This window comes from Crotalus tigris, unplaced genomic scaffold (assembly GCF_016545835.1).
Source record: "Crotalus tigris isolate CLP2741 ecotype Arizona unplaced genomic scaffold, ASM1654583v1 scf7180000018371.15429387391:27106975, whole genome shotgun sequence".
Classification (NCBI taxonomy): domain Eukaryota; kingdom Metazoa; phylum Chordata; class Lepidosauria; order Squamata; family Viperidae; genus Crotalus; species Crotalus tigris.
Genome location: NW_024096970.1, coordinates 12,799,585 through 12,826,764, shown reverse-complemented (window position 1 = coordinate 12,826,764; position 27,180 = coordinate 12,799,585). Strand labels below are relative to the sequence as shown.

Here is a 27,180-nt window from a genome sequence, read left to right as displayed (position 1 = left end):
CCGGTGAGATTTGAACCGCTGACCTGCTGAACACAGTCAGCTAAAGTGGCCTGCAGTACTGCACTCTAACTGCTGCGCCACCACTGTGTCTGAACATGGCTTAGATAACAATTGTTCAGAGTTTTCTGCATACAGAATCTATGTATGAAAAAAGTAAAAAAGAAAATATAAAAGTTATTCCAAGCTATTGATTTCTGTGCATTGGTATGAAGAATCAGATCACTCTTTAAAATGTGCCTAAATCAGTGGTTCTCAACCTGTGGGTCGGGACCCCATTTGGAGTCGAACGACCATTTCACGGGGGTCGCCAAACAATGCAGTCCGCCATTTTTTCCCCCCTTTTCCTTAGCTGTGCTACTCCCTTTTATTCTATTGGCTTTTGAAAGCCAATAGAATAGCCTCTCTTGAATAGAGTCTAATTCTATTGGCTTTCAAAAGCCAATAGGAATTGTCCAGGCTGTCTCTGCCCTGCTGAGCCCGCCAAAAGTCCCATTCTGCAAATGGTGCTGCACCAGTTGAGTAGTCCTCAACTTACAACCGGTTGAGTAGTCCTCGACTTATGACCGGTTGGGGGGGGTCGCAGCATTAAAAAGGTTGAGAACCACTGGCCTAAATCAATACTTCAGGAACTCTGCCAAGAGATTCCTGAAAGTGTTATAAATATTAGCACATAATTAGAAGACATCTGCATACTCACCAACCCCTTCACTGTATATTCTTCTAGGAAGCTACCTGGTATATGTAAATTGCTACAACTGTAAATCAATCATCATGCAAAAGAAAATCACTTTTATAAAAGCCTGAGTCCTGGTGACTTCAGGGGTATATTCATGCTTTAAAGTCCAGAGCATACTAGCCTAGTTCAGTTGTTAAAATCACAGAATGCTCAATGCATGAAGAAACTGAAAAAAACAGCATCAATGCGTCAAGGTTGAACATAGGGAGAATGCTCCTCTATTTCCAGCTTCAACATTTTCATCTAGCCACATACAGTATATTGAAAGCTTAATGAACAAATTCTATATGCAATCTGTAACCTTGCAGAACCAAAGCATTATTTCTTTCTAATGTTTTCAGCAAAAGGATACAAATTATAGGTCTAGAACATGTACACCTTGGATGTGAAACATTTCTGTCCAAAACTGACAGATCAAAACATGGAAGAATAAGTCAAGAAGCCGTTATATAAGATCTATCCCGTGTTTAGAACAATGTCCCTTTTGGATAACTATGTAGAACTACTACATTTGAAGTTAGAATCATTTTGCAGAGCTGAAGAATTGATGCTAAGAGATGGTATTTAGAAACTAACCATTAATGGCGTTCAAAATGAGACAAACCTTTGAACTATTTCAAGATTTATACTGAAACTACAAGGAACTACAGCTTTGCTTAGGAACCGTACATTTTAGTACCTACTAGGCAATCCGTAACCTGTTGGGTCATTATTGCAGAAGTATTTCTTTACCTAAACAGAGAAACAGAATGACCATAGTGGGCAAGAAAATCAATGGGAGTGGGAGTAGTTTCCAGGTGTCTGTCTACTTCTCTGTTCCTAGTGGAAAACCAGCAAGAAGCAACCTTCCTTCCTTCCTTCCTTCCTTCCTTCCTTCCTTCCTTCCTTCCTTCCTTCCTTCCATCCATCCATCCATCCATCCATCCACCCACCCAGTTTAAACCTCATATCAGCTTCCTCACTGACTTAATAAAAAATAATACATGCTACATGGGTTGAGAAGTGTGCATGAGGGTGTGTGAAAGGTCCAGTCTTTGATGGAGAGAGCATGGTGCAGGTCAGGAAGGGTGTGCAAGTGTGCATAACAAATGCAGCATGAGTTGTAGAGTCCCATAGGAGTACAGCATGGGTCTGGAAGGTGGACTGGGGTGTGTGAGAGGTGCTGCACAGATTGAGGAGAGAATGCAAGGCTGAAGCATGGGTGGAAAAGAGTGCAAGAAGTGTGCAAGAGTGGAGAAGGGCAAGTGGAGATGTGCAAGACATGCAATAAGGATTGGGGAGGGTGCACAGAAGTGCAGATCGGGTCAGGAAGAGTGCTCTGGAGTGTACAAATGAACAGAGAGGCACAAGTATAGAGGGCTAGGGAGGTTGCATGTGTGAGGGACCCCTACCGGCTTCCCAATTGACATCACTCTGAGGAAACGTCTTACCAATAAAGATTTTGCTTATGGTGTGTGGGGAATTGCAATTGAGTTTGTGTTTCCTGCAGGATTCCCCACTGACACGTGGGAAGCTGTCAGGGAATGTTGGAAATATCTATCATGTTGTACTGTTTTGCTCATGAACATTCTAATCAGATAGTTTTAGTAAAATATAGATCATTTTTTTAAAAATCTACCTCTGATTTTCTTAAAATAAGTGCTATAGTCCTATGTCACCTTCAGTTAAGAATGGAGTTACCGTGTGCTATTGGTTAGTTATGATTAACTGATATTTGATTAAGGGCGGTGAAACTAGTTACTACTATCCTTTCATTTTTTTGAATTACCCTGGTTAAGTGAATAATATAACTAAATCTGCAATCCATATTTACTCTTAGAAATAGGATTTATTGAACCCAGTTGGATTTCTCCCCCAAGTTGATATGCATGCATTACAGTTTTCATTGTTATGATCTTCAGCAGTCACTTTTAATTACTTCATAAAAATAGAAATTAAGGATTTCATCTGCATTTGCTTTACCATACAAATCAAATCTACTATCTACTCAAATTATTTTTGTATTTTTAATTTTATTTGGAATGGGCCCTAAACCTTTTAACAAATGAAGGATTAATTAAAGATAACTCTTCTAGACCAACATGAGAGGAACCAGTTCTGTGTTACAATTTAATGAGCAATATACAAAGAAACACAGGGAAGCATTACTGTACAGATACACTAAAGCAGTGTTTCTCAGGGAATTCTGGGAGTTGTAGTCCATTTGTTTTAAAGTTGCCAAGATTGAGAAACACTGCACTAAATTATTTCTCTTCCCAATCACCTTTTGGGGCTCAAATTTTGTCTACTTAAAGGTCTTGCCAGTACATTTTATCATTAGTCAAAACATTTGTATTCTCATATCTGAGTGACAGGCTCATAATTCATCCAACAAGAGTGTAAAGAATCAACTACAGAGTGGACTTTCACATTATTTTCTCATTTCTGAATGTAGACTTAAAGTTGCATCAGGAATACAAGACATTAAATATGGAGTACATATTTTTTTGAAACAAAAACAAAAAAAGGACTGTTCAAGGATTTTAACAGTCCCAAAATGAACTGCAACACAACAGCACACCTCTGTTATCAATCCGCATCCCCAGTCTCAGTATGAAAAAAGAACCCTAAAAGGATTTAATGCCCATATTGAGAGAAAACAAACACTTGGCAATGCCACAAACACTTTTCTTGGAATAAACCCCACTGGAAAAGAAAGATGTACTTCTAGATAAGGCTACATAAGAGGCATTTTGCTCTTACAACACCCTGTTTGTACTTAATCAAAGAGTGACTTGCCTCATTTCAATTCCTCTCCTTAAACCGCAAGCTCTGATCCACATGAAGGATTCAAAAGAGACTCTGTCCAGATTTGACAACACGAGGATGGATTGCTAATTCTCCCAGATTAAGGCAAATGCCCAGGAGTAGTCTTAAACACGAGGTTTCCCCCCTCCTTCCCGTTCAACCGTGTCCAATTCTCGCAGACTGCCTCAACAAGTCTGCAGTATTTTTGGCAAGCTTTTTCAAAAGTGGTTTTTCTTGGGGCTGAGAGAAAGAGAGGCGGCAGGCAACAGGTTCTCCCCAAACCTTTGAGAATGAATCACCCCTGGACTTTTGCGCAAGAAGGAGGAAGCCAAGAAGCCGGAAAACCGATAAAGTAATTTGGGGATGGAGACCACCGCTCCCTTTCCGCGGATCTTGCCTTTGAAAGCAACCCAGCGAAGGTGCGCTCTCCCCGATTATGGGGCAGCTTCCTCCGCCTTCGGGCAGTTGGAATCTCCCCGGCAGGGCGGCAGCGAAACCTCGACGGCTTACTTACACACACAGAGCTCCACCACGTAGGCGTAATAGGACCAGGCCACGACCAGGGCGATGAAGACCACGGGCACCCAAGCCAGCACCCTCTGGCAGCACTTGAGGACGTGCGACGGCGCCATCTTCCCCGTCGCTGAGCTGCCGCTACCGCCCGCAGGAGCCATCGGTGCTGCAGCCGCTCTCGCCGCCGCTTCTCCGCTCGCCGCTGCGGTGAAGCCTCCCGCCGGCCCCCGCCCTTCCTTGCCTTACGCTAAGGGGGCAGGGCCTGGGCGCGCCTGCCTTGCGCAGCGACTACCGAGGAGGGAGAAGGAAGCTCGGCGAGCGTAAAGGAAGAAACGGCGGGTAGCAGCGCCCAGCGGTTAAGACTGCGGGAGTGTGTGGGGCGGGGACCTTCTACCCGCCTCTCCTCCGTCTTCACAGGAGCTCCGTTTACCTCCCGGCCGCTCTCTCATGTATACCCAAGTCGCCCAAGCAGCCCTTCCCCACGACCGCACGCTCCTCTGCGATGCCTGGCCGGTTGCGGCGGGTAGTTCAGAGGTTCTCGGACGCCATCCCTGTGGGGATTGGCCGAAGGGTGGGATCACCAATAGCTGGGGTCGCTTTCGTCTTCCCTCAACTCGACCATTGGATCCCACCTGGGGGAAAACGACTCTAGCGCCGTCCTCGAAAGGGTGTTCCTAGATAAGCGAGCTTAAGTAGTTCGGGACAGAAGTCATAGGCAGGGTGAAAGATCGAACTTGGCTGATTCCTGGAGCTAAACTGATTTAAATTACCTAATGTATCACATTCGAATAATAAAGTGTGTTAATCCCGAGTGGTTCCCTTGGGAATTGTAGGGTTTTAGGCTAGAATCTAGACTGAATTGTCGAAGGAACATCCGGGAAAAGAAAGGGCAAGCTGTTCGGCAATGTTCCGAGGTGGTCACCTCGCTGTCTACCTTGATTTGTGAACGTGGCAAAAGCGCGAGGTCTCAGCGGATGGCAATGCCTACTTGGACGTGGCTTGACAGTTCAGAAGATCAGATCTGGGTGATGCTCAAATGGTAGACCCGCTCCTAGGGCTGTATGCTCTTTTAGGAAATAGGAAAATAAAAATCTCCTGCCTTTCATCCATGAACCCCACGTGGCATAAATAGCATTTCTCCCCTCCCATTTTTCTTGTGAAGTTGCCAAGAAAACTTATTTGGATACTTCATGAAGTTGGCAGGAGTTAGGTTTAGAGTTATGCCAGTTTACCTTTAGGTAGGCAGAGTGGGTGTGACAGAAAGTAAACATGTAAAGCAGTGTTTCCCAAACTTGACAATTTTAAGGCATGTGGACTTCAACTCCCAGAATTCCACAACCAGCGTTGCTGGCTGTGGAATTCTGGGAGTTGAAGTCCTCATGCCTTAAAATTGTCAAGTTTGGGAAACACTGATGTAAAGTATCATTTTTCTCAAACCTGGATTTGTCAGAAGTGCTGGTAGCCAGTCCTACAGTTAGGCAGAGTGAAGCATTTGGAGGTCAGTGCTGGTTTGGAAACCAACCTAGTTCTGTGGCTGTTTTGCCTTGTGCCTCTGCAGTCACAATTGGTCAGAAAGTACAGAGTAAGGTATGTCATTCAAACATGCCAAAATGAAGCCATCTCATCTGCTGCTTTTAAACTGGTACATCAGTCAGCTACTGTATATGAAAGCAAAGGCCTTTTGGTAGAAACTAGGTTACCCTTTTTGTTTCGCAACACACGAAAGATTTAATTCATCTGTATGAACTACAAAGATGTTATTAAGCTTCATCTTCATAATTAATCCAATAAGATGTAGAACAGACATCTACTGATGAAAGTCTGTAACATTAGTGAATGATGAATAATAAAACTCTGTATTATATTTGCACTATGTTGGGCCTGATATCAAAATAAATGTTGGGTCTTATAACAACTGATTACTGCGTTTCATAAAATTAAATACAAAACAACCCATTTGGGGGGCTTAGAACTTGAGACAAAGTGGTGATCCAAGCAGCTTACAGCCATTGCGGTTTACTAAATCAATGATATAAGTTAACTAAGGTATCATATTCAAATAATAAAGTGTGTTCTGTTTGTACTGCATCAATTCTCCACCCCTTGCTTTCAGAAAAGGCACCAAGATAAATAATTTCACTTTAACCTTTTGAATCATTTTAGTAAAAATCTTATTTTATTATTGCTATGGTAAATGTTATGATGGTCCCAATTAGTTATGCTAATTTTAAATTATTTTGTTCATATTTATGTAGAACTGGAAGACTTGTACATTTTATTTGGAATGTAAAGCAATATTATTCGTAATCACAATACTTTTAAAACTCCATCCCATTATAATGTCAAGGATATTCTTTTGCACAGTTCCTCAATCTTAGTAACTAAGATGTGTGGACTTCCACTCCCAGAATTTGTCAAGTCAATTCTGTGGATTGATTATTTAATCAAGATAAATTTTACCAGTACTTCTTGGGGTGCACTGAGGTTAACTGCTATAGATCACCATCTTGCTTCATCTCTCACTTCTTGTTGTGTTTATTTAGCTAGGATAAATTTGGTTCATTAATTTTAAAATTGTCAATACATTTGTTCAAGTAAAAACTGAGTGTCAGAAGGATGCTAGTATAGTGACTCTACTGAGCTTACAAACTCAGACATCTTTCCATAAATATTCATTTATTGTTACTTTCTTTTGGCATCATCTGCAGTGCTATTACTGAAGGATGAGACAAGCTCCTCTTATAAAATGTGGTTGAGCAAGATTTTCTTGTTATTGATCAGCTAGGTGATATCTTGGCAGACTGGATTAATGGAAATTTACAACCTGTTGTAGTATTTTTAAGAGCTATATAAAGAGTGTCTATTTTCTCAGTATGTGCTCACCTTGAATTATGTGCTCATAATATTGGTCAACATTTCCATCTTGCAAAGTAGGGGTATACTATGCTATATGGCTGTACACATTACGTATGTTGACATCTCCTTCAATAAGCTGTATCTTTTTCTGGGTCTGTGGAATAGTTGTAGGATCCTGGGAAAATATACATGCTCGAGCCAAGGGCCTGCAATATCATTCATTACCCATGTCTACTTCTGAGCATCTTTTCAGCAACCTAAGAAACAGCAATGTTCAAGGTTCCTAAAAGATATCCATATGCAAAATCCCACTGTAAGCATGTTGTAGGTATGCTTAAAAACTCATTGCTTTGGTTAAGGTTGTTATCAATACCAAAAAGATCCAAAAGGACAAGGCCCAGAAGAGAGAAAATTAGACCTATTTAATAATCCAAAGGGTTTTAGGATTTCAGTTTCTATTTTATTTAAACCAATATTATATCAAACTCTATTTATATATGCCTTGGTCAGTGCCTATGGGCTAGAATTATGAAAGTAATGTAGCAGTTTCTCATTCTTATTTTAGAAATGGTCAATTTAATCTTTGCAAATATGAATTAACAAGGAAGATGAAACAGGGCTCCCTCTTGTGGGAGTTTGTTATTTATTTTCAAATATAGACATATACTTAAGATTTGCTTGCCTCAAATGCCCCAACAGAAAAGGAACACTCTGGGTCAAGTCCTTGAAACAGTGTTATTCTTAAAACTTAGGAAGTATGTATTTTCTATGGTGGCTTTGGCCTTTGGATCAGACTTCCTTTTGATATACAGCATATCTTTCACCCTCTAGGTCTTTAGGAAGATGGTTAATAACTGGATCTTTACCCTGGGCCTTTGGGCCTGGAGGAATATAGTTCCCATTTTCTGGAGGTATAGTATTTCAACCATGTTTGTCATTAATTGTCTGCCTTTTTATGTTAGGTTTTATTATATAAAAATACTATTTATACTTCCTTATACTTTCCAATTCCAGCTGAATATCTAGTAAGCCCATGATATTGTTTGGGTAGATTAATTTTATCTTTCAAATGATGAAAATAAAGATTTTGGTTGCTTTTTCAGCTATAAAATCAATGAAAAGAAAGCAAAGTAATAGCAAGGCACTTAACTTCTGAGGAAGAAATTTTCTTGAATCTGACTGCCCAGATAACAAAGGATCCAATGAAATATTTAGGACTTTACTTGACAAGATTCAGTAAAGACATACATCAAAACAACTACAATAAACTGTGGAAAAAATTGTATCTCACTATCTTGAGTTTGCCCATTTCTCCTCTGTCTACTCTCCTTTTCAACTTTTGTCTTGCTGGCAATCAAAATCTAGACTAAGACACCAGTGTAGGGATCTGATGGGTTTCCTCCACTGTCAGCTTTTTACTCGCGTTAATGCACAATGTAAAAATGATTTGTACTTACCGTGAGTTATTTATGAAGTCACTATGTCTCTACAGTTGCATTACATAATCCTGAATTCAATGAAATATTATTTAAATGTACCTGGAAGCTTATGAGGGAGGACATATTCTTGGCATCTGTTGTTGATTTTCAGGTATTGACTGAGAAAAATAATTTTTTCCCAACTATGCCCAGTATATTAGCTCAGCCTGTTCCTAGAAAATGAAAGCCTGCCGTCTTGTCCACATTTTAATAATATTTTTCCTAGTTTGATGCCAGATTCAGATAGGTTGAAGTACAAATCCTAGCATGAGTCACACTGACTGAAAATCATGAGGATTGTAACTGAAAACACATGTTGGATGACCAGCCTCAGGGGTGTCAAACTGCTGGCCCATGGGCTGGATGCATCATAGCGAAACCGTGCCCACCCCATTGCTGGCAATGGCAAAAAAGTTGCGATACGTCGTGATACATCACGTGACGTTGCAAGTTTGACACCCCTGCTATAGATACTGCAGCTAGTCTCAAATACAACATCCGTGCTTCCCATTAGAATTGATCTAGGAGAGAATGTTCTACCAGGTTTCAAAAGGAGGCCTGGATAGCAGTCAAATAAAATTCTACAGATTGGCTTGGATTCATGTTCCGAATATTCCATGTTCTGTCTTCTCCATGTTCCATTGTTTGTATATCTGCCAAGGATAATGCCATGAATAAAAAGTTTATTAGATGATAACTAAATCTAGTCCTTTTGTAGTACAGATAGTTCTTGATTTATGACCATAATGGAGCCTGCCCACCATGGTTGTAAATCATGTTGTAAATTTTTAAAATTTTACAACTTCTTGTGCAGAGGCTGTTAAGCAAACTTCATGGTAATTAAGCAAATCAATGCTGGGCTACAAGTGTGGTTTTGCCAAAATCCGAAAGTGCCATAAAATGCAGTTGTGTGGCTGCGGGATGCTGTAAATGGCTGTAAATATGGCCTGGTTGCCAAGCACCTGAAGTTCAGTCACATGTCTGTGTGGTCAGAACTTAGAATCTGGGTCATATATAGCCCCTCAGTAAATTTGAATGGTCACTAAGTCATAAGTCAAAGAGTACCTGTAATGATGTCTTAGTATTTACATTGAGAAATTAACATTAGGAACAATAACCATAGATACTATTAATCTGGAAACCTGAAGTTGGAACACTTGCTTATTCAAACCATAAACCTATAAGTGTGTATTTCTAAACTAAAACATATGAAGAACGGTTGCAGGATTTGGGTTTGGCTAGTCTAGAGAAAAGGTAGACTGGGAGGGACATGATAGCAGTATTGCCATATTTGAGAGGCTGCCAAGAAGAAGAGGGGATAAATTTATTTTCCAAAGCACCAGAGGGTAGGACAAGAAACAATGGATGGAAACTAATCAAGGAGAGAAGCAACCTGGAATTAAGGAGAAACTTCCTAACAGTGAGAACAATTAACCACTGGAATAGCTTGCTTTCAGACGTTGTGAGTGCTTGTGGAGGTTTTTAGGAAGAGACTGGACAGCCACTTGTCTGAAATGGTATAGGGTCACCTGCAGGTCCCTTCCAGCTCAGATTCTGATTCTATTTTACATTGCTATTGTAGAAATATTAAGATAAACTTATAAACGTTTGGAATTTCAAGTTTAGACTATGCTGAAACAGTAGTAATGCTACTGGTGGGATTGATCATGTAAGTACATATACTTACCACAGTCTTGCAGAAATGGCTCTACTGTAAGATATTACATTTGAACTTAGCAAATAAAGGAAGAAGCGATGCTGTAGATCAGGGGCGTCAAACTGCCAGCCTGCGGGCCGGATGCATCACGCAGAAGCCGCGCCCACCCCATTGATGGCAATGGCAAAACCTTCCTGATATATTGCGCAACGTCATGTGATGTCGCGAGTTTGACATGTCTGCTGTAGATAATGTGTGTGTGTGTGTACATGGAGAAATATGGGAAAATGATTTTTTTATTATGTGTATCACATTTTTATGCCAACAATTGCATTCTTCATTCTTATCATTGTGATTTCTGCATTCAAAGCTATATATAATTTTCTATTGAAGATATCCCAGAATGATAATTAAGCAAGACAGAACCATGAATAGTAATGTAACAAGATTAGTTACATCTATTCATTTAATAAATTTATATGGCAGTACAACTCACAATGGTGACTCCTGGAGATTTAAAAATTCACATCTTAAAACTCCAGGACCACCATTCCATGGCTGCAACAGGTATAATCACAGTAGGCACTTGATTGGTTGTCTATCAGACTGGAGTTCCCAGGCCTGCTGACAGAATCAGGGCCTTCCTGAAAAGTAACAAGGTGGCAGTACATTTCAAGTAATCATAGTTCTCTGTAGAGGTATCCAAATGTTTTCAGCATTATCAGTCCGGAAATGTTCTGAATCCTAAAGTTATTTCAAATCCAGAAATCCATTGAGGTTTGTAGCCTTCCAAAATAGAAACATCTATTTTGTTCCTCTCTATTAGCATCCAAGTAGTATCAGGCATCACCAAAAATATTTATAGCATGGCTGTAACTCTTGGTTTTACAGACACTTAACTCCTATTCACAAATTGGCTTATTCAAATATCTTTTTTGAAGACAAGAATGAAGCAGATTTGTCCACTGTAATACAAAAAGTCAATAAAATCTCTCTCTATAGGCCTATGCCCCAATCCTATAAATCCTAAATATGATCATTCTCTTTGGAGGCACTTGGTCTAACATAATGGTTCTTTTGGGCTTCAAATTGCTGCTCCTGCCTTACTAATTTAATTACTTACAGATAGTACAACATTTTCCGATATGGCCAATTTTTCATCACCATCATTGCAATCATTTCTCCCCAATGTTACATTTAGCTAGTGCTATTACATTATAGGAAAACATAGAAATGGTCTATACTTTACTTATCTAAATGTTAAACACTAGATTTTAGATCTGCTTTTTCTCTGTGACAATGAGTAGGCAACAATATTTAACAAATAACCATTCTCCAATATTTTTTATGACCAGCTGAATAAATCACAATCAGGTATAAAGGTTTTTTTTTAAAAAAAGAAGTAAAAAAAATCAGGATAAGAATCAACACCAATATTTAGAAGTAGCCAAAGCAACAGTCAAATTGTATTAACCCCTGGAAAATGCAAAATGAATACAATTAAATGTTATCTTAATTACAAATATTGTTGTATTCTAACGTTAATATTCTTGCCTGCAGAACAAAATGGGATCATAGCAACAGTTAGCAAATATGCAAAGGATTATTTATCCAAAGTAGCACACAGTAATTGTACAGTTATTTTTCCTTCAGTTTCAGTTCAGTTCATTGGCTTTATAGGAACAAATATATTACAGAATCAGCAAAATCTATTTAAGTATTATGATAATATAATTGCTGTCAATATACTTTCAACATAACCCCATGTGTTTACTTAAGAATAAGTTCCACAATTCAGCAATTTTGGGATCATAGACTATCATTATTGTGAATTTTGATGCATCTTGTGATGACCCAGGGCCCCGAATGGAGGAAAAGCAATTAGCTGGTCAGAATAATTGTCTTTGTAAGCACTGCCAACATTCACCCAACAGCCCCCACATATGCTGGCACAAGTTCAATAAAACAGTCAATGGAGTTAAACAGTTCTTTAAAGTAAAACAGATAACAAAGAAAGTATGATCTTTTCAATGCCCAGCTTGCCTGTAACCTGCAAACTGCAAAACTGAGGACAGCAAGGAGAACTCAGCAGGAAACAAACTTGATCCAAAATACAAAGAGTCCAGGTACAAGAGCTCACATCACAAGAGTTCAAGTTTGTTCCCGGCAAATGCCCCACCCCACAGCATTTCCTTAAATACCTACTCCCCAGGTGTGCCTTGTGGAGTGGGGCGTGATGCTCTCCTCCCGAGCAAGTGAGCCTGCCTCCGTTGTTCCCTCCTCCTCTCTGCTCTCCTTGTTCTGGGATCTGGGGGGAGGGCCTTGCTCCTCACCTGAGCTCTGCCTTCCCTGTTCCAAACTCGAAGGGCCCTGGCCTGCTTCAGCCTGTTCCTCCCCACAGTCCTCCGAAGCCGCAGACACCCCCTCCTGGGCCTCAACAGGGAACTCCATGTCATCCTCAGAGTCAGGCTCGGAGGGAGACATGACACATCTTAATATATATCATGTTTCCCTGAAAATACGACCTAGCCATAAAATAATACCTAGCTTATTTTTGGGGGTTCAGGCTAATATAAGCCCTACCCCAAAAAGTAAGCCCCACTTAACCCCAGCCACTCCGTCCCACTGTAGCTTTTTTGGCAGGCCAGATTGCGTGCCTCCTTCCACCTTACCTGCTGCTGGTGCTACCACTGCGAGTTCAATTTTGTGGCTCAGCTAAATTGTTCAGCTGTGACGGGCTACAGTTCCCATCAACTTCAGAAACCTTAGCCCAGGCTCCTTGCAGCTAAAGCAATCTGACTCATCCAGGGTCAGGTTGGCCCTTGCAGGAGGCGTGGCCTGTCCCCATCCTCCAGCTCCGCCACACATGCGGGACGAGCCTCCCGCTACAGCCAACCTGATCCTGGGTGAGCCAGATTGCTTACAGGGAGAGGCTGTGCATTGCAGGAGGACTGCAAAGGGCATACCCGATTCCCTGCAGCTCCTGGAGGCTCCGAGCGCTGCTTTTTACACTGCTCATTTTCCCATCCCACCCCTGCCAGGCTGATCTGGTGGGTGGGATAGCCTTCTGTCTTCCCCGCCGCTGCATTGGCAGCTGATGCTGTCCTCCTAAGAGGCGGCATGGTGATTGGACAGCAGCCATACTGCAAATGGGAATAGACCCCCCCCAAAGTGCAGCTGAAAACAGTGGCGCAAAAAGGGCGTGCACAGATCCCTGCAGCTCCTGGAGGCTCCGAGTGCATCCCTGGGGCGCCTGTGCTGGGCAGCAGCGGGAAGGGTGCCGAGGTGGCAGGTGGAGCGCTGGAAGCTTGGGAAGGGAAGGTGGTGAGGCAACAGGACAGTGAGAGTGTGGTGGCAAACCAGGTACAGTACCAGGGTGGGTGGCGTGTGTGCCCTTCCTGGGCCAGGCCAGTCCCTGCAGCCCCAGGTGGCCATGCTGGATAGTGTCGGGAAGGGCGCTGAGGTGGCAGGTGGAGTGCCGAAGGCTTGGGGAGGGAGGGTGGTAAAGCGGGCGGGTGTCCTGCCGTCAGCACCCATGTCTTTCCTTACCTGACTCCCAGCCCCATGCCGTTTCTCCTTCATGATCCGCTGCCACCGCGTGCAGGGAAACAAAGTAAGTTTAGTAAGTTTGTGTGTGTGTGTGTGTGTGTGTGTGTGGGGAAACAGGTCAATCAATTCTAACTTCACGCAATTTTTTTTTGCAAGAAGTTGGAATTGATTAACCTTTCCCCTCCCCCCACAAACGCTCTCACCGTCATGTTGCTTCTCTACCCCCTGCACAAGCCCTGCTCCACCCTCGCATGCTTGTAGCCTACCGGTACCAATAAAAAGTAAGCCCTCCCCGAAAATAAATCCTAGTGCTTACTTCAGAGCCCAAAAGAAAGTAAGACCAGGTCTTACTTTTGGGGAAACACAGTAGAGTCCAAGAATGTTTTTTGCATCCATTTCAGCTGCCAGTCCACTTTAATATTTTCCAATTCCTTTAGAATGATTTAAGACATTCACCGCCAGGAACAATTATCTTAGGATTTAACTTGAATGCATTCAAATTTCTGAAGTGTTTACTCTTCAAGGTTCCCATAACCAAAATATTTAACTGTTTGAATAAAGAACATTGTTTGAATGACCCCAGTGGAGTTCCTAAGATCCAAGTATAGAATAATGATTTGATGTTACAGAACCAATTATCTAGAAATCTAAATATTTCTGGTGAACAATATCTAGTATGTCTATGGAGATTCTCATTCATCCAGATTATGGTTGTCCCAAATTATGGACTGGGTGATTGAGAATCTCCATTGGCATTTAGCCATGCACTTTGGTACAATTTTTTGTTATGTTTTTAATCATAGTAATCACAGTATAGTATTAGTATAGTATAGTATTTGTGGGGAGAATCTAATATGCAATCTATTGCATAGAGAAATGTTTGGGTAAAAAAAATTAAAACTACAATATCTGGACTGTAGTAGCAAAAAGATACAGCAATAACTCACTCCTTGCTTGATTAATCTCTAAAGGCAGCCATGTTTGAAAACTAAACTTTATTCTGTGGCAGTCAGGCAGAAAACATAACTAATGTAGATGCATGCTTTTAAAAATGAATTTTTCATGACCAGCCTCAGGAAAATTACTGGAATGAAAAACAGTCACGTCAACATGTATGTTCCTCTCTTTGCTCTGAGAGGTGATGAATCCTCCGTCATTTTAACAACACTGCAACTCTCCTATGAAAATGGCTGGCTTGGGTAAAAGTGATTGGCCCAAAGTTGCCCAGTAAACTTTAAAACTGAATGAGGACTTCCTTGCTCCTAGTCGAGCCTTTAACCAATATACTATACTAGAAGTACAATATGCTATTAATATTCATTCATATCTCAAGTCAAGCAATTATTACAGAGAGCTGTCAGGAATTTAAAATGAATCTGATGGAACTTGACAGTAAGTAAATCAATATACAATACCTATATATGCTAACATTCATTTTCTTTAATGATTTCATTGTGTTTAGCCTCTAATCTTTCTACACTTGTGCAATTGACACTCTTCCAGCTTATGTAAACATTTTGGTATTTCCAGCTTACAGTGAAAGATGCAAACTCCTGTGCAAACAGAACAAAATACAAAATATATGAAGAACGTAATAAAAACATGTCTTCAAATGCAAAAATGTTTTCAAATGCCTATAAGGTACTGTGCTCCAAGAATACCTTTTGCTGACTAATTGCCTACCTAGAATTTATATTAGATATTTAAAGCTCAAAAACTTTTAAAATTCCATTGCATTGCATTCTATTGTTGCATTTTTCATACTTTTCTTTCCTTTAATTCTTAAAAATGGGGATCTTCCCATTTCCTGACTTACAACTATTTGTTTAGTAAGTATTCAGAGTTACAACGGCACTGAAAAAATTGACTTACAACCTGTTTTCACATTTATAACCCCTTTTAGCATCCCCATGATCAAAATTTGGGCACTTGGCAACTGGCATGTGATCACCATTTGTAATCTTCCCAGCTGGCTTCCAACAAGCGAAGTCAATGGGGAAACCAGATTCATTTAAGAATCACATGATTCACTGAACAACTGCAGTGATTCATTTAACAACTGTGGCAAAAAAAGTTGTAAAATGGACACAATTCACTTAACAACTGTCTTGCTTAGCCATGGAAACTTTGGGCTCAATTTTGGTCATAAATCGATGACTATCTGTACTAAATTCCAGGTCAGCTGGAAAACAGTATCCATTTGTGAAAAAATGAGTACAATCTAAAATAACCTTAACGCGAATTCTATTGCTAGAGGGATGTGCAAAGTGTTCTATGCATGGAAGAACTAGTTTCAGGTTGTCAGCCTCAGGATCAAAACTAGCATCTTTACAAGATAAATGCTTTGAGGAGAGACAGAGGGAGGGCAGGAAAAGGCAAAGAGGTTGCAGAGAAAGGTAGGGAAAGGGAGAGTTAGGAGGGATCAATTGCGTAGGCTGCATTTGAAGCCAGCCATGATGGAAATGGTGGTGGCAAAGTAAGGAAAGGAAGGTAGTGGTTTGTACTAGTGGCTATGTCGTTACTGAAGTCAAGGACATCAGCAGTTAAGGGCAGGGAATAGGAAGGGTTGGGAAGAACAACAGGTGGGCCATGTGGCAGAGGAGGGAAAGAGAGGCAAGCTCAGAAAGCTCCTCCCAATTTTTGTTTCAGCTAAAATGCAGAAGAACCAAAAGTGCTTTGGGGGTTTTAGTTCTACCAAATTGCAGCACCTCTGAATGATTCCAAAATACAAAATACATTTTCTTTTTCATGCCCACCCCTATCAAAGTCAAATAATAGAAGTGTCCGATATTTCATTGTATTAAATGATTGCACCTAGTATAGCCAATCTGTAAACAAATACATGACAAACAAAGCAAAATCAGAAAGCTGAGTCACAAATGATCTTACGAATACATTTAAAAAGGACTCTTCCCGGTTTGCTTCCAAACTTCTTTTGCTCCTTTAATGGTTTCTCGTTTCACACATTTCCAGTAACCTTGGACTCCTTGTTGCTGAGGCACCTGTTTAAATAAGCAGCAGTTACCAATCTATATATGTTATAATTTTTAAGATTTGCTACATCCAGTAAAGTCAGCTAATCAGATCCATCTATCTGCCCTGTTTTATTATAAAATGATTAAAGCGATCTGTCAACCATTCCTACTGGTCCAAACATATTTGCCTGATCGCAGGACACATTACTGTGTCCTGGTTAATCATCTATAAATGAACCTGTCACAACCACAAGTATTTTTTGTCATTGGAAGCTGCTGGGCAGCAAATTCACCTTTGTTGGGCAAACTGGCACGATCTGTTACTTGGTTATTCCATTTAGCCATTTAATTATTTTGTAGTAAGAGCTAAAATTTGAATTTGTTTATTTTTGTCTTCCTTCCCCATTCCTTTATTTCTTTTTGTAGGGCATGTATTTGGCATAAGCCATCATTTAAAAATGCTTTGAGTACACAGTTATCTAGTTTCTTTTATTTTTATACTCATTACCACCATTAGAAGCTTTGGGATTAGTAGCATGAATGAAGTATCTTTTGATTTGGGGGTGGCTGCCAGTGATCCCAAGGAAATATTTACATATTTAGATAATCTGGAGGCCTTCAAAAATAAACTGGATAACCATTTGTCTGAAATGGTATAGAAACTCCTGTTTGAGCAGGAAGTTGGATTAGAAAACCTCCAAGGTCTCTTCCAACTCTATTATTCTATGTTCTATATCAGGGGTAGTCAACCTTGGCTCTTTTATGTGGACTTCAATTCCCAGAATTCCTGAGCCAGCTAAGCTGGCTCAGGAATTCTGGGAATTGAAGTCCACAAGTCATAAAAGAGCCAAGGTTGACTACCCCTGTTCTATATGTATCTCTGTCTGTCTGTCTATCTATTCATCCGTCCACACACATAACAGTAGCACAAGAGATTGTGGCAGAACCTCAACACAGCATATTGTATGGATGTCCAGACTAGGTTGTTCAAAGAGAGATGATAGATTCAGTTGCATTAAACAATTTGCATACCAGCTAACCCCTATTATAAACTGCTTGTTTTAATACGATAAACTTTTGTTTTATAAATGCATATTTATAAAGTTGATAAATTAAAAAATTCTATTAGATCATATAAGCTCTCTGTGTTGTTTCCCTACTTCATTAAAACAGTGAGACAATTAGACATCTCTACTGAACATTTGAGAGAACTATTACCCTTAATCCACGATGCATCCTGTTTTTGAGAACTCCAAGGAACTCTGCATGGCTGAGGCAATTATCTCCATCTAAATCAAAGATCTTGAAGATGGTGTCCAAAACATTATCTGAGAGCTCCTGTCCTGTAGCCACTTTCACAGCTCTCTTGAATTCCGCTAACAGAAGCAAAGATATTTCATGTTTCTATTAAAAATAATAACTAGATTTATAAATCTAAAGAATAAAGGAAGCTGAGAACTTTACACTCATTTAATTAATAGTGTGATCAGAAAGCCTGTGTCCATGGCCATGCTTAAACAGCTGTGTAGCACTGTATTTACTGAAGAAATATTATTTCTACTTTTACAGAAGTGGAACCAGCTAGTTTTTTATCTGAATCTGCTTTTCGAGCACAGAAATTTGCCCAGTAAACAAAAAAATAAATAAAAATAAATTATAATATTTTACCTGGAATATCGTAACTCCTTTTATATTTCTGAAGGAATAGTTTTTTTCTTGAGTATATGTACTCTAAAAGATTTATGAACTCAATCTATAATTAAAATTTTCTTGAGTTTGCTTTGCCTTGCCTTTGTCTTGTATGGCCCTATACTAACTGCAATAGAAAGTCACTCATTACAACCATGCTTTATGAAAATATATAGAAGTTGGGGGGGGGGAATAACATTTAACCAAAATGCAATGTAATTTTAAAAAATCAATCCATATCAAATGGAGGTTTTACGCATTTTTAAAAGGATATAACAGTTCTATACTAGCAACAGATCAACAACAGATGATGAGGGAAAACAGCATTATAAAGCAAGCCAAAGATGTTGTTCATTTTTGGATTCTATTGTCTTATAATTTCTTATTTACATAAATGGCAGCAGCAAATTGATCCCATGTTTACTTGTTAAAGGTTCAGCTTTGTAGTAAGGTTTATAAATGCTATTTCACATACTATACTTCATATATGCATTCCAGTTTGTCACTTCTTTTTTAAAGAGATTTTAAAAACAAAAGAAGAAATATACTTAGTTTTTGGTAGAGAAAATCTATATACAACTAGGCACACTGTGTAAATATTTGTTTTATACAGTAAAAATTGTGGATCTTTGTAAGGGCTCTTAAATGTTCTTTTTTAGTTCCTTTTTTTAGGAGGGGTCAAAATGAAGATTCTAAATAGAGTTTTTAGAAAGCTTTGATTGCAAGTTTTGTTTTAAAGGTAATGTTATTTATTCTGTTTTCCAAATCGGATCAACAACTTGGAATAGCTTTGTTCATGCTCAAGAGCTATTTTTCCCTAATTAATTGAGAAAACATCCATTGACTAAATTTTCTGAATCAACTCAAATTGCTCAACTGGACTGATCGTCTAAATTGAATGGATGATTTGGACTGAAACTGATCTTCATACCTCAGTTCTACTATTATTCTAGCATGGCAGCAAAGCACACGGTACTGTATTTGTTAAATAATTTTTTTAATATATTTTACCACAGTTCATCTTAAAAAAAAACGAAAGGGAGCATCTTCCAATAATTTTTTAAAAACCCTCCAAAACTCTTGGTTACTTCATAGACACATCCATATATTTTTCTTGGCAGCCATGTAGAAAAGTCTTGGCATTGTTTTCTTCTTTCCAGGACCTCACCAGACCTGATGTTTTTAGCTTCTGACTCTAGACAAAGCCAAGGTGACGTTGCCACTACTGAGATTCCAGTTAAAAATCAAGTAGCATTTGTTTTTCCATTTAGAAACAATTTCTACAAATTCCTTTTCTGTGTGCTAAGAGATGGTGATTTGTCATCTCGTAGCTGTCATAATACATAGTGAGGGACTAACATATAATGAATGCATTGAGTTCAAAATAACTTTATAAAGCAAAACTGACATAATGGGGACATTTTCAGAATCCATGGACATTATGTTTTCATTTTGATTTCATGAAGAACGATGAAATGATGCACTTCTTACCCCGTTTAACAGGACGGCTGGCTACAGTAAACATTTTCAGGGCAATTGAAAAATCTTCTAAATGATTTGTAAATTGGCAGAAAGTCTTAAATTCATCCATGCTGATACTCTGAAATACCAAAACGGGTGAGATGTTTAGTCAAGACAGCAAAATCCAAGGGTATTCATAAGGAATTTGTCAAATTACTATATAATTATGTATAAACAAACAAAATAACTTGATTATATTGTATTGCATTATATTGTTGTAGTTTAGAAAGCTCTTCAGTTATATTATAGATGGTTAATTCAAGATGAGGTAAGTTATACCAACCTCTCCTGCTTGGATTCTCTTTTTCACATTTTGCCAATAAATTTCATTATTTTCTTCATCAGTGAAATACAGCAACCACTCTACAAAATCTTCCTTTCTCATGAAGGTCAGACCTTTGGAAAACTGATTGAATTCCATTTCTTGTACTTCTGCTTGTAAATCCTGCATAAATCTAAAATAAATAAACCAATAATAACACAGCTTAATTAAGTGCAGAAAGGGGCTTGAGAGCCTTCCCTATGAGAAAAAGCTAAAAATGTCTGGAGCTCTTTACTATGGTAAAAGGTGACTGAAGCAGACATGACTAAAGTATTAAATATAAAATCATATATACCAAGGAGAAAGGAGACTTTTTTTCATTCTCTCAAAACAGTATAATCTGGGATCATCCAATAAAGCTGAACAAAAAGAAATTAGGAACTGACAAAAAGTATTTTTTCACAAAATACAGTTGTGAAAAATTAGAGTTGTAGAGTTAATTACCACAAGACATGGTGTTGATTACTCATGTGGATGGCTTTAAAGGAGAATTAGATAAATTCATGGACGGCAGGTTTATCAAACGCTTGGGAATCAGTGTTACCTCTGGGATGGGAGCAATGTGTCAGTTCAGGAGAGAAACAGTATGAGAAGGCAAAGTCTGCACTTCCTGCTTAAAAGCACCCCAGAACTAAATGTCAGATTAAGATGGCCTTGGCCTGTTCCAGCAGATTTATCCTTTGGTCAAGATAATTATTTTCATACTTGCATTTTTAGCCAAATAGTACTTTACTCATATCAACTGATGGCAGTGTGTATATTAGGAGTATCCTCTTGGAGTCACTGTTGTAGGAGAATATAACATACAGACTGCTAGCTTCCATTTCCTAACAGCAATAACTTTCATTAGTTCCATGTTGCAGAATAACAGAAATTATGCCAAGAGGGCAGAGTTCTATAAACTGTTGACTAATACAAGTTGAGTGAAATAAATTATTAGCTTTTTAAAGATTGCAATCTTAAATCCACTTAGCTGGGAGAAATTAATAAATGCCATGAATAATAAAAACATTGTGAAATCTTGTGCTTGAGCAAGTCTACCACTAGAGTGCCCTCTAAATTCATCTATGTTCATGAGTAACTAGACTGAAAAAATGTTGATATCTGCTATTTCTTTAAATTTGCCTGAATGAGAAAGCAGACTGAAACATGAAAGCAGATAATGTACTTTAATCAAAATCTATTTAAAAAGAGACTAATAAAACTTCTAAGAGATATAAGTAACAGAAATGAGAAATTATCTGCAATAAAATACTCTTGTTCAAACAAGCTAATGTTACTTTTACACAAAATTTTGTTAACAAATGTATTATGAGCATCAATGAAATATAAATCAAAACTTGGTTATAGAATGGCCATGAGAGAAAAATCAAAATAGTTTCAATTGGGAAAAATGTGACAATCCTATACCAGGCCAAATCCAAAAACGCCAGGGAATTTCTAGAAGCCTGGCACTCTGATAAATCAGCCATCAATAGACACATAGACATTAATAACATCTATGGACTATGCAAAAGAGACAATCAACTAGCCCAAAAGAGAAAAAGACTCTAGCACAGGGGTTTTCAAACTTGGCCCTTTTATGACTTGTGGTCTTCAACTCCCAGAATTCCTCAGCCAGCAAATTCTGGTAGTTGAAGTCTACAAGTCATAAAAGGGCCAAGTTTGAAGACCCCTGCTCTAGCACTTCTCCACCAGTAATCAGCACTCAGATCAGCATAGATTAACTCCAAGGTCAACTTCAGACCAACAATCAAATAAGCAATACCCTAATCAAGAACAGCTCAACCAAAGAATTGCTAAGACTGCCCCCACCACCCAGACAGGCAAACATCAGAATATGAACTGACAGCAAACAGCACTCCTTAGTAGCACTGATGCTACCTAGTTAGGATAATGAAATGTCTGCAAGAAAACAAGCAAACTCAGAGAGCATCAAGGACTCCTCAGAAAAATTGTATCTGTATTTATAAAGAGAGAGATGGGCATGAGTATCATTTTTGATTTCTTAGTTTCTTATTTGTTAAGGCCTAAATCTGTTTTGTCCCATTTTTTAAATCAATTTATGAAGTACATAGAATACTTGCAGGGTGGGAATTTGTTTGTTTATTTATTCAATTTCTATAGCCACCATCTTAAACGAATGACTCAAATAAAAAAGAGCAGGACAGGATGCAGAACGAAATTAAATATATACGGCAGCCAAGAGAAAATATCATAATAGATGTCAATATAGCCAGGAAACGGGGTCATTCACAAACCTGGAATCATATAAATGTCTGTACAACTGTTTGATTGAAGACCTTTTGATAGAACTGTTCCCCCAGTAGACTGCATTTGCATGTTATGTTCACAAGTTACACATGAACTTGACCTTTTTAAAAATAATATTTACTTGGTTTACTTGGTTTAAATAATATTTACTTGGTTTTTTTAATTAGATTGTCTTTATTTAGATATCTAGATATGTATGGAGAACATATCACAATTTAGCTCAAATTTATGCAGAAATATTGTAAATAAAAGAACCCACAAACTTTTAAACACTGTGTATGCAGCTCAGGATTCTCTTCTGGAGTTCTTGGTGTTCTCTGGCTGCTGTCATGATGTTGGGCAACATCTTCAAACAACTAAGCATAAAGGGCACCAAGAACTCTACAATATTAAGCACTACTACTTAAGCTATAACCAGCTCTTCTTACATCTCGAATTATAGGCCTTTCCAAAATATTTTGTGCTGCCACCCAACCAATTCCTACTTGATATCTACCTTTTTCTTCATCTGTAACACTGTTCTTTGCACTTCTTTTTTTTATAGAGCTCAGCCATCTCAGTTCCTTTTATTTTTCTCATGGCATTTTAGACACATCCTACTGTTGCTAGTAGCCATTCTCGCCCCCCCCCCTTTTTTTTAAAAAAAACCAAAAACCCACCAAATGAACATTTGATAAATTCCAGATGCTCCCTGGAAAGAACAAAACATTCCTGTTGCTTCTTGCAAGGTAAGCCAACTGTAGGAGCAGTTTGATTAGGTCGTTCTAGGTGGACAGTTTCTATATATCTTTGGCTCTCTTCAAATGGAGAATAAAATAAGAGTGACTGTATCTTTTGCTTCCTTTATCTACTAGTCTCCTGAGAAAACTGATTTTCTAGATTCATTTCAATCAGGTTTCATTAGCAATTTGGGGATAGAAACTAACTTAGGCACCCTGTGGAGTTTTTGATTTGAAAGCAAAACAAAGACAAGAGGATAAAGGAGGCTGAATGTTGCAGAGGCATGGGCATCTATTTTTAACCACAATGGTGCCAAAATGATGAAACGTGCATCATATTTAAGGCTTCAGCTCAACTCTGGTAAGATTAAGTGATTGCAGGTTTTCTGACTTCAGTGACCTTCCATCTTTATTTCTCAATGGGGTAGCATGCCCCATGGTTGGTGCATAACTCGGGGATTCTTTTGGACACATTCAAAAAGCAGGAGACACCTATAATTAGGGTTTTGTACAGGTTCACCTTATGCACCAATTACACCTGGACTAGGGGACCCAACTTATGGTAATTCATGCTTTAGTTACTTACTGAGTGGATTATCATAACAAAGTCTACATAGGGCTATCCTTAAATAGCATTTGGAAGCTGCAGCTGGTTCAAAATGCAGCAGTGTGGACTGCATTGGGCACTTCATGAAACGGCCTTGTGACACCTCTATTTCACAAGCTGTATTGACTAAGGGTACAATTCAAGTCACTGATTATTACTTATAAAACATTTATGGCATGGGGGTCATGATAGTGGGGAGCTATCTGCCTTGGTAATTTCTGGTTTTAAAGCAAGAACTGGGAGGTTTGGCATGCTGTAGATTCCTTAAATATCATCTATTGTGGTGCTTACCTATGGAACAGTGTCCCCTCTCCCCAATATGAGTCCTGATTCCCCTGGTCTTTTGTAAGGCATTAAAGACCAGGATGATCTGCATGGATTATTATATTGGTTTCTATGGATGCATTATAGTTTGTTGGTTTTAATCCTCTGTATGTTATCCAGTGTCAGTTTTATGAGATGCTTAAAGAAATAAAAGAGCAATGTCATGATGTAAGTTCCATCCTTTTGTATTTCCTGCATGACATTGCACACTAGATGAGAGCAGAGTTTGAATCACAAAGTATGTGTCATCACTTGCCTGGTCCAATGCAGATGGATAAGAGTTCTCTTTAAGGATTCTTTCTCTTTGACGTTATTTGCATGTGTATACATTTTGAATACTCAGAACTCCACTATGTTCAGGGAAGTGAAAAGGGCATGACTGGGAGGGAACACAACTAACAGAATATATTCTGTCATGTCCTATCCTTGTATAAAGGGCAGTGGTGGGATTCATCCAGTTCGCACCACTTCGGCAGAACGGGTAGCTAATTTTTTGTTGCCCAGGTCCACAATGGACTTCCAGAAGTGGCATCCACACAGAGAACCGGTTGTTCACATATTTGAATCCCACCACTGATAAAGGGTGTATAAAAGTCATTGTTAAAACAATAGATTCTACAGAAATATGGACATTGCATCACAGCTCTGCAAGTCACAACAACAAAATATAATGTTAAAGCAAAAATGTAATATATAAAAAAGAAGAAAGCTAAATTTCCTACAATTTTGGTTTGAAAATTTCTTGGGGCAATGCATCAAGAAATAAACAGTAACTGTTCAGTCCCTTAAAGAACCAAAACTATTTATAGCATTGTTCTGCCAATTTCAACAAGCCCAATCAAGCCACATGCGCATCACAACCTGTGCATGAAGCATTTTTTTTTATTATCCCTGGACTACACAAAATTCTGCCATTCCTTTTTTCTACTTATGAAGCTGGTTTTGGATCTGTATCCTGATTTACCATTTATTAATTACCATGCTGAATTTGAACCCACATGAAACTTTCCTGTTTCCTGTTTTCTAGCCCTTCTCAATTTCCTTTCCAATTTTGCAATGCTTGAAAAAAAAAAACAATGCTAGTTTAAAAGCTTTATTGCCAGCATGAAATACATAACATGCATACAAGGCAAATTGCCTTCTTAATGGTAGAGAATAAATAAAACTAATCAGGTACCATGAAGTAGAAGTCACAACCCATGTAATGATCTGCTATACAGAAGACTTGCTGTGTACCATGATTTAAAGTCACTTCTGCATGCTAACTTTAAATTATGTGTTGCAAAGAACAACAAATCAACAGGAAAAGTGAAAGACTAAATAATAAAGCCTACATTTCATGTCAGTATTTTGAAAAAACAAAATCTCTTAAGCATACATAAGTACCATTAAGCCTTATGAATGAATCTCTCCCCCCCCCATCAACATCATTTTAAGGAATGTAAATTACATAGTTAACAATATCTAAGCTTCTGTGACAGGTTTTAAAGCAGCCTAATCAAATGTAATCACTCCTGCTTTCTCTGGCTACTCTGCTGATCAATGGAAAGCTTTTTTAACATGAACTTGGAAAATGATAAAAGCATTTACCATCATTTTCCCCTCTGCCTTTGACAATGATCTATGTCTCTACAGCTCATCAGTCATCTGTTGTAAAAACATCGTGGCACTTTGATCAAAAAGCCAACAATAGCCTCCCATGTGAGGTAGAAATTTGAAAAACTATGAGATAGAAATCACATTTTTTCCTGGACAACAGAACCCCAGAAATGATGTGCTTGAGTTACTTACAAATAAAATAATGTGAAAAGTGATATCTCCACAGAGCTTTAAAGAAAAATAGACACTGATCCTTTCATTCACCTTTCTGTGCATTAAAACAAACTATACTGTCATGTCACAATGCAGATGGATTGTGGATATATGTGGTCAGTGATAAGGAGACACATACCAAGTGCATGAACAAGAAATGCCTCTGTTGAAAAATTACCTATATAAAACCCTATTCTTATCCTAACAGCTCTAAGAGCAAAATGTGGGAGTCCAATTTTGATTACAAGCTTCTATCTGTGTGGTAGGCAGAGGTCTTTAACCTACATTTGTTGAATGTAGTAGGTACACAGAATTATCAGTGTTATGCCTCATTAGATCAATGCAAGACTTTATCTAATTACCTGAGACATTCCATTTCACACATTAAATGCAAACAACCTTTTACTAGTGTACTCTGGACTTAACACAATTAAAGACCCCACTGAAAGAGAAAAAGAAACAGAAATGAACACATTTAGAATTTAAGCATATCAAAAACTTATTTTCTTCTGAACTGGAGCATATCCTAAATACATGGAAGGGCAAGTTTTTATGGCATTAGCCATGGCTAAATCAGAATTTCTCCTTTTTTCTATTTTAACGCCATCCCTCCACCATTCAATACATTATTTTTAAATCAAAATTAGATACAATGTTTACATGATTTGCATGCATATTTTTCTAATATTATTATTCTGCAATTAAATTCCCATGTAAAATGCATTTCGCTGCTTTCAACAATATACATCTTTTTGTGCCCATTTATCCAGTTTTGCACTTTGTTCAAAAGTTGTAGCACAACATTCAGAAATATACAAATACTGGAGAATAACTAAATTTTGATTTGGAAAATGTTAATTGGATAAATTTGTACTGGAACACGAACTAAATAAATTTCTCATCCATCTCCAGAAACTCCTACTTAGATGTTAGCTGAGAGTAAATGCATTCTGTATACGGTAGTTATGTATGTCCACTAGAAAGAAATTAGGAAAATAACTTGATTATGACCCACTGTATTACAAGTTTTTTACTGTTCCAGATTCTTAGGCTTGCTACTTCTAAGCAAAAATATAACAAAATAAAAGAATGAGGGAACAGACATGAACCAGACATGAAAACCACAAGGTTTCTTTTTGTGAGATGAATGGAAGAAATGCTATGCATGTTTAAAAGAGGACTGATCATACTGAGTAAAAATAACACAATCCATTTCTGAATTCAGGATTAACCAGATGAATTCTGTATTTGAGTTGTGAATGGGGCTGCTTCTGACACCAGCATCAGTGTTAATTGTGAAAGAAGCAGTTGTATTATGAATTCCATCTAAATGATTTAGGCTTAACAATAACAAAATAACA

General features: G+C 38.4%; 2 protein-coding genes across 8 annotated transcripts in view; both read right to left on the bottom strand.

Moving 5' to 3' along the window:
- The window catches only part of ZDHHC20 (zinc finger DHHC-type palmitoyltransferase 20), a 52,593-nt gene extending 47,441 nt beyond the window's left edge, over positions 1 to 5,152 (bottom strand). The window contains exon 1 of one of the 3 annotated variants that reach the window (XM_039351462.1): positions 4,971 to 5,152. Coding sequence is in view for 2 of the 3 variants with exons in the window: in XM_039351460.1 (XP_039207394.1) it covers positions 4,038 to 4,197 (160 nt within the window). In the remaining variant the exon portion in view is untranslated. Of the gene's footprint in view, positions 1 to 4,037; positions 4,908 to 4,970 lie in introns of those variants that run through there. The other 2 variants (XM_039351460.1, XM_039351461.1) reach the window with 2 other exon arrangements.
- A 2,943-nt stretch (positions 5,153 to 8,095) lies between these two features.
- Positions 8,096 to 27,180, bottom strand: part of MICU2 (mitochondrial calcium uptake 2) — a 72,908-nt gene continuing 53,823 nt past the window's right edge. The window contains exons 9-13 of one of the 5 annotated variants that reach the window (XM_039351457.1): positions 20,045 to 20,216; positions 19,732 to 19,840; positions 17,770 to 17,927; positions 16,466 to 16,578; positions 8,096 to 9,023 (exon numbers count right to left, since the gene is read on the bottom strand). In XM_039351457.1, coding sequence (XP_039207391.1) covers positions 16,474 to 16,578; positions 17,770 to 17,927; positions 19,732 to 19,840; positions 20,045 to 20,216 — 544 coding nt within the window. In that variant the 3' untranslated portion in view covers positions 8,096 to 9,023; positions 16,466 to 16,473. Of the gene's footprint in view, positions 9,024 to 13,649; positions 15,130 to 16,353; positions 16,579 to 17,769; positions 17,928 to 19,731; positions 19,841 to 20,044; positions 20,217 to 27,180 lie in introns of those variants that run through there. The other 4 variants (XM_039351455.1, XM_039351454.1, XM_039351453.1 and 1 more) reach the window with 4 other exon arrangements.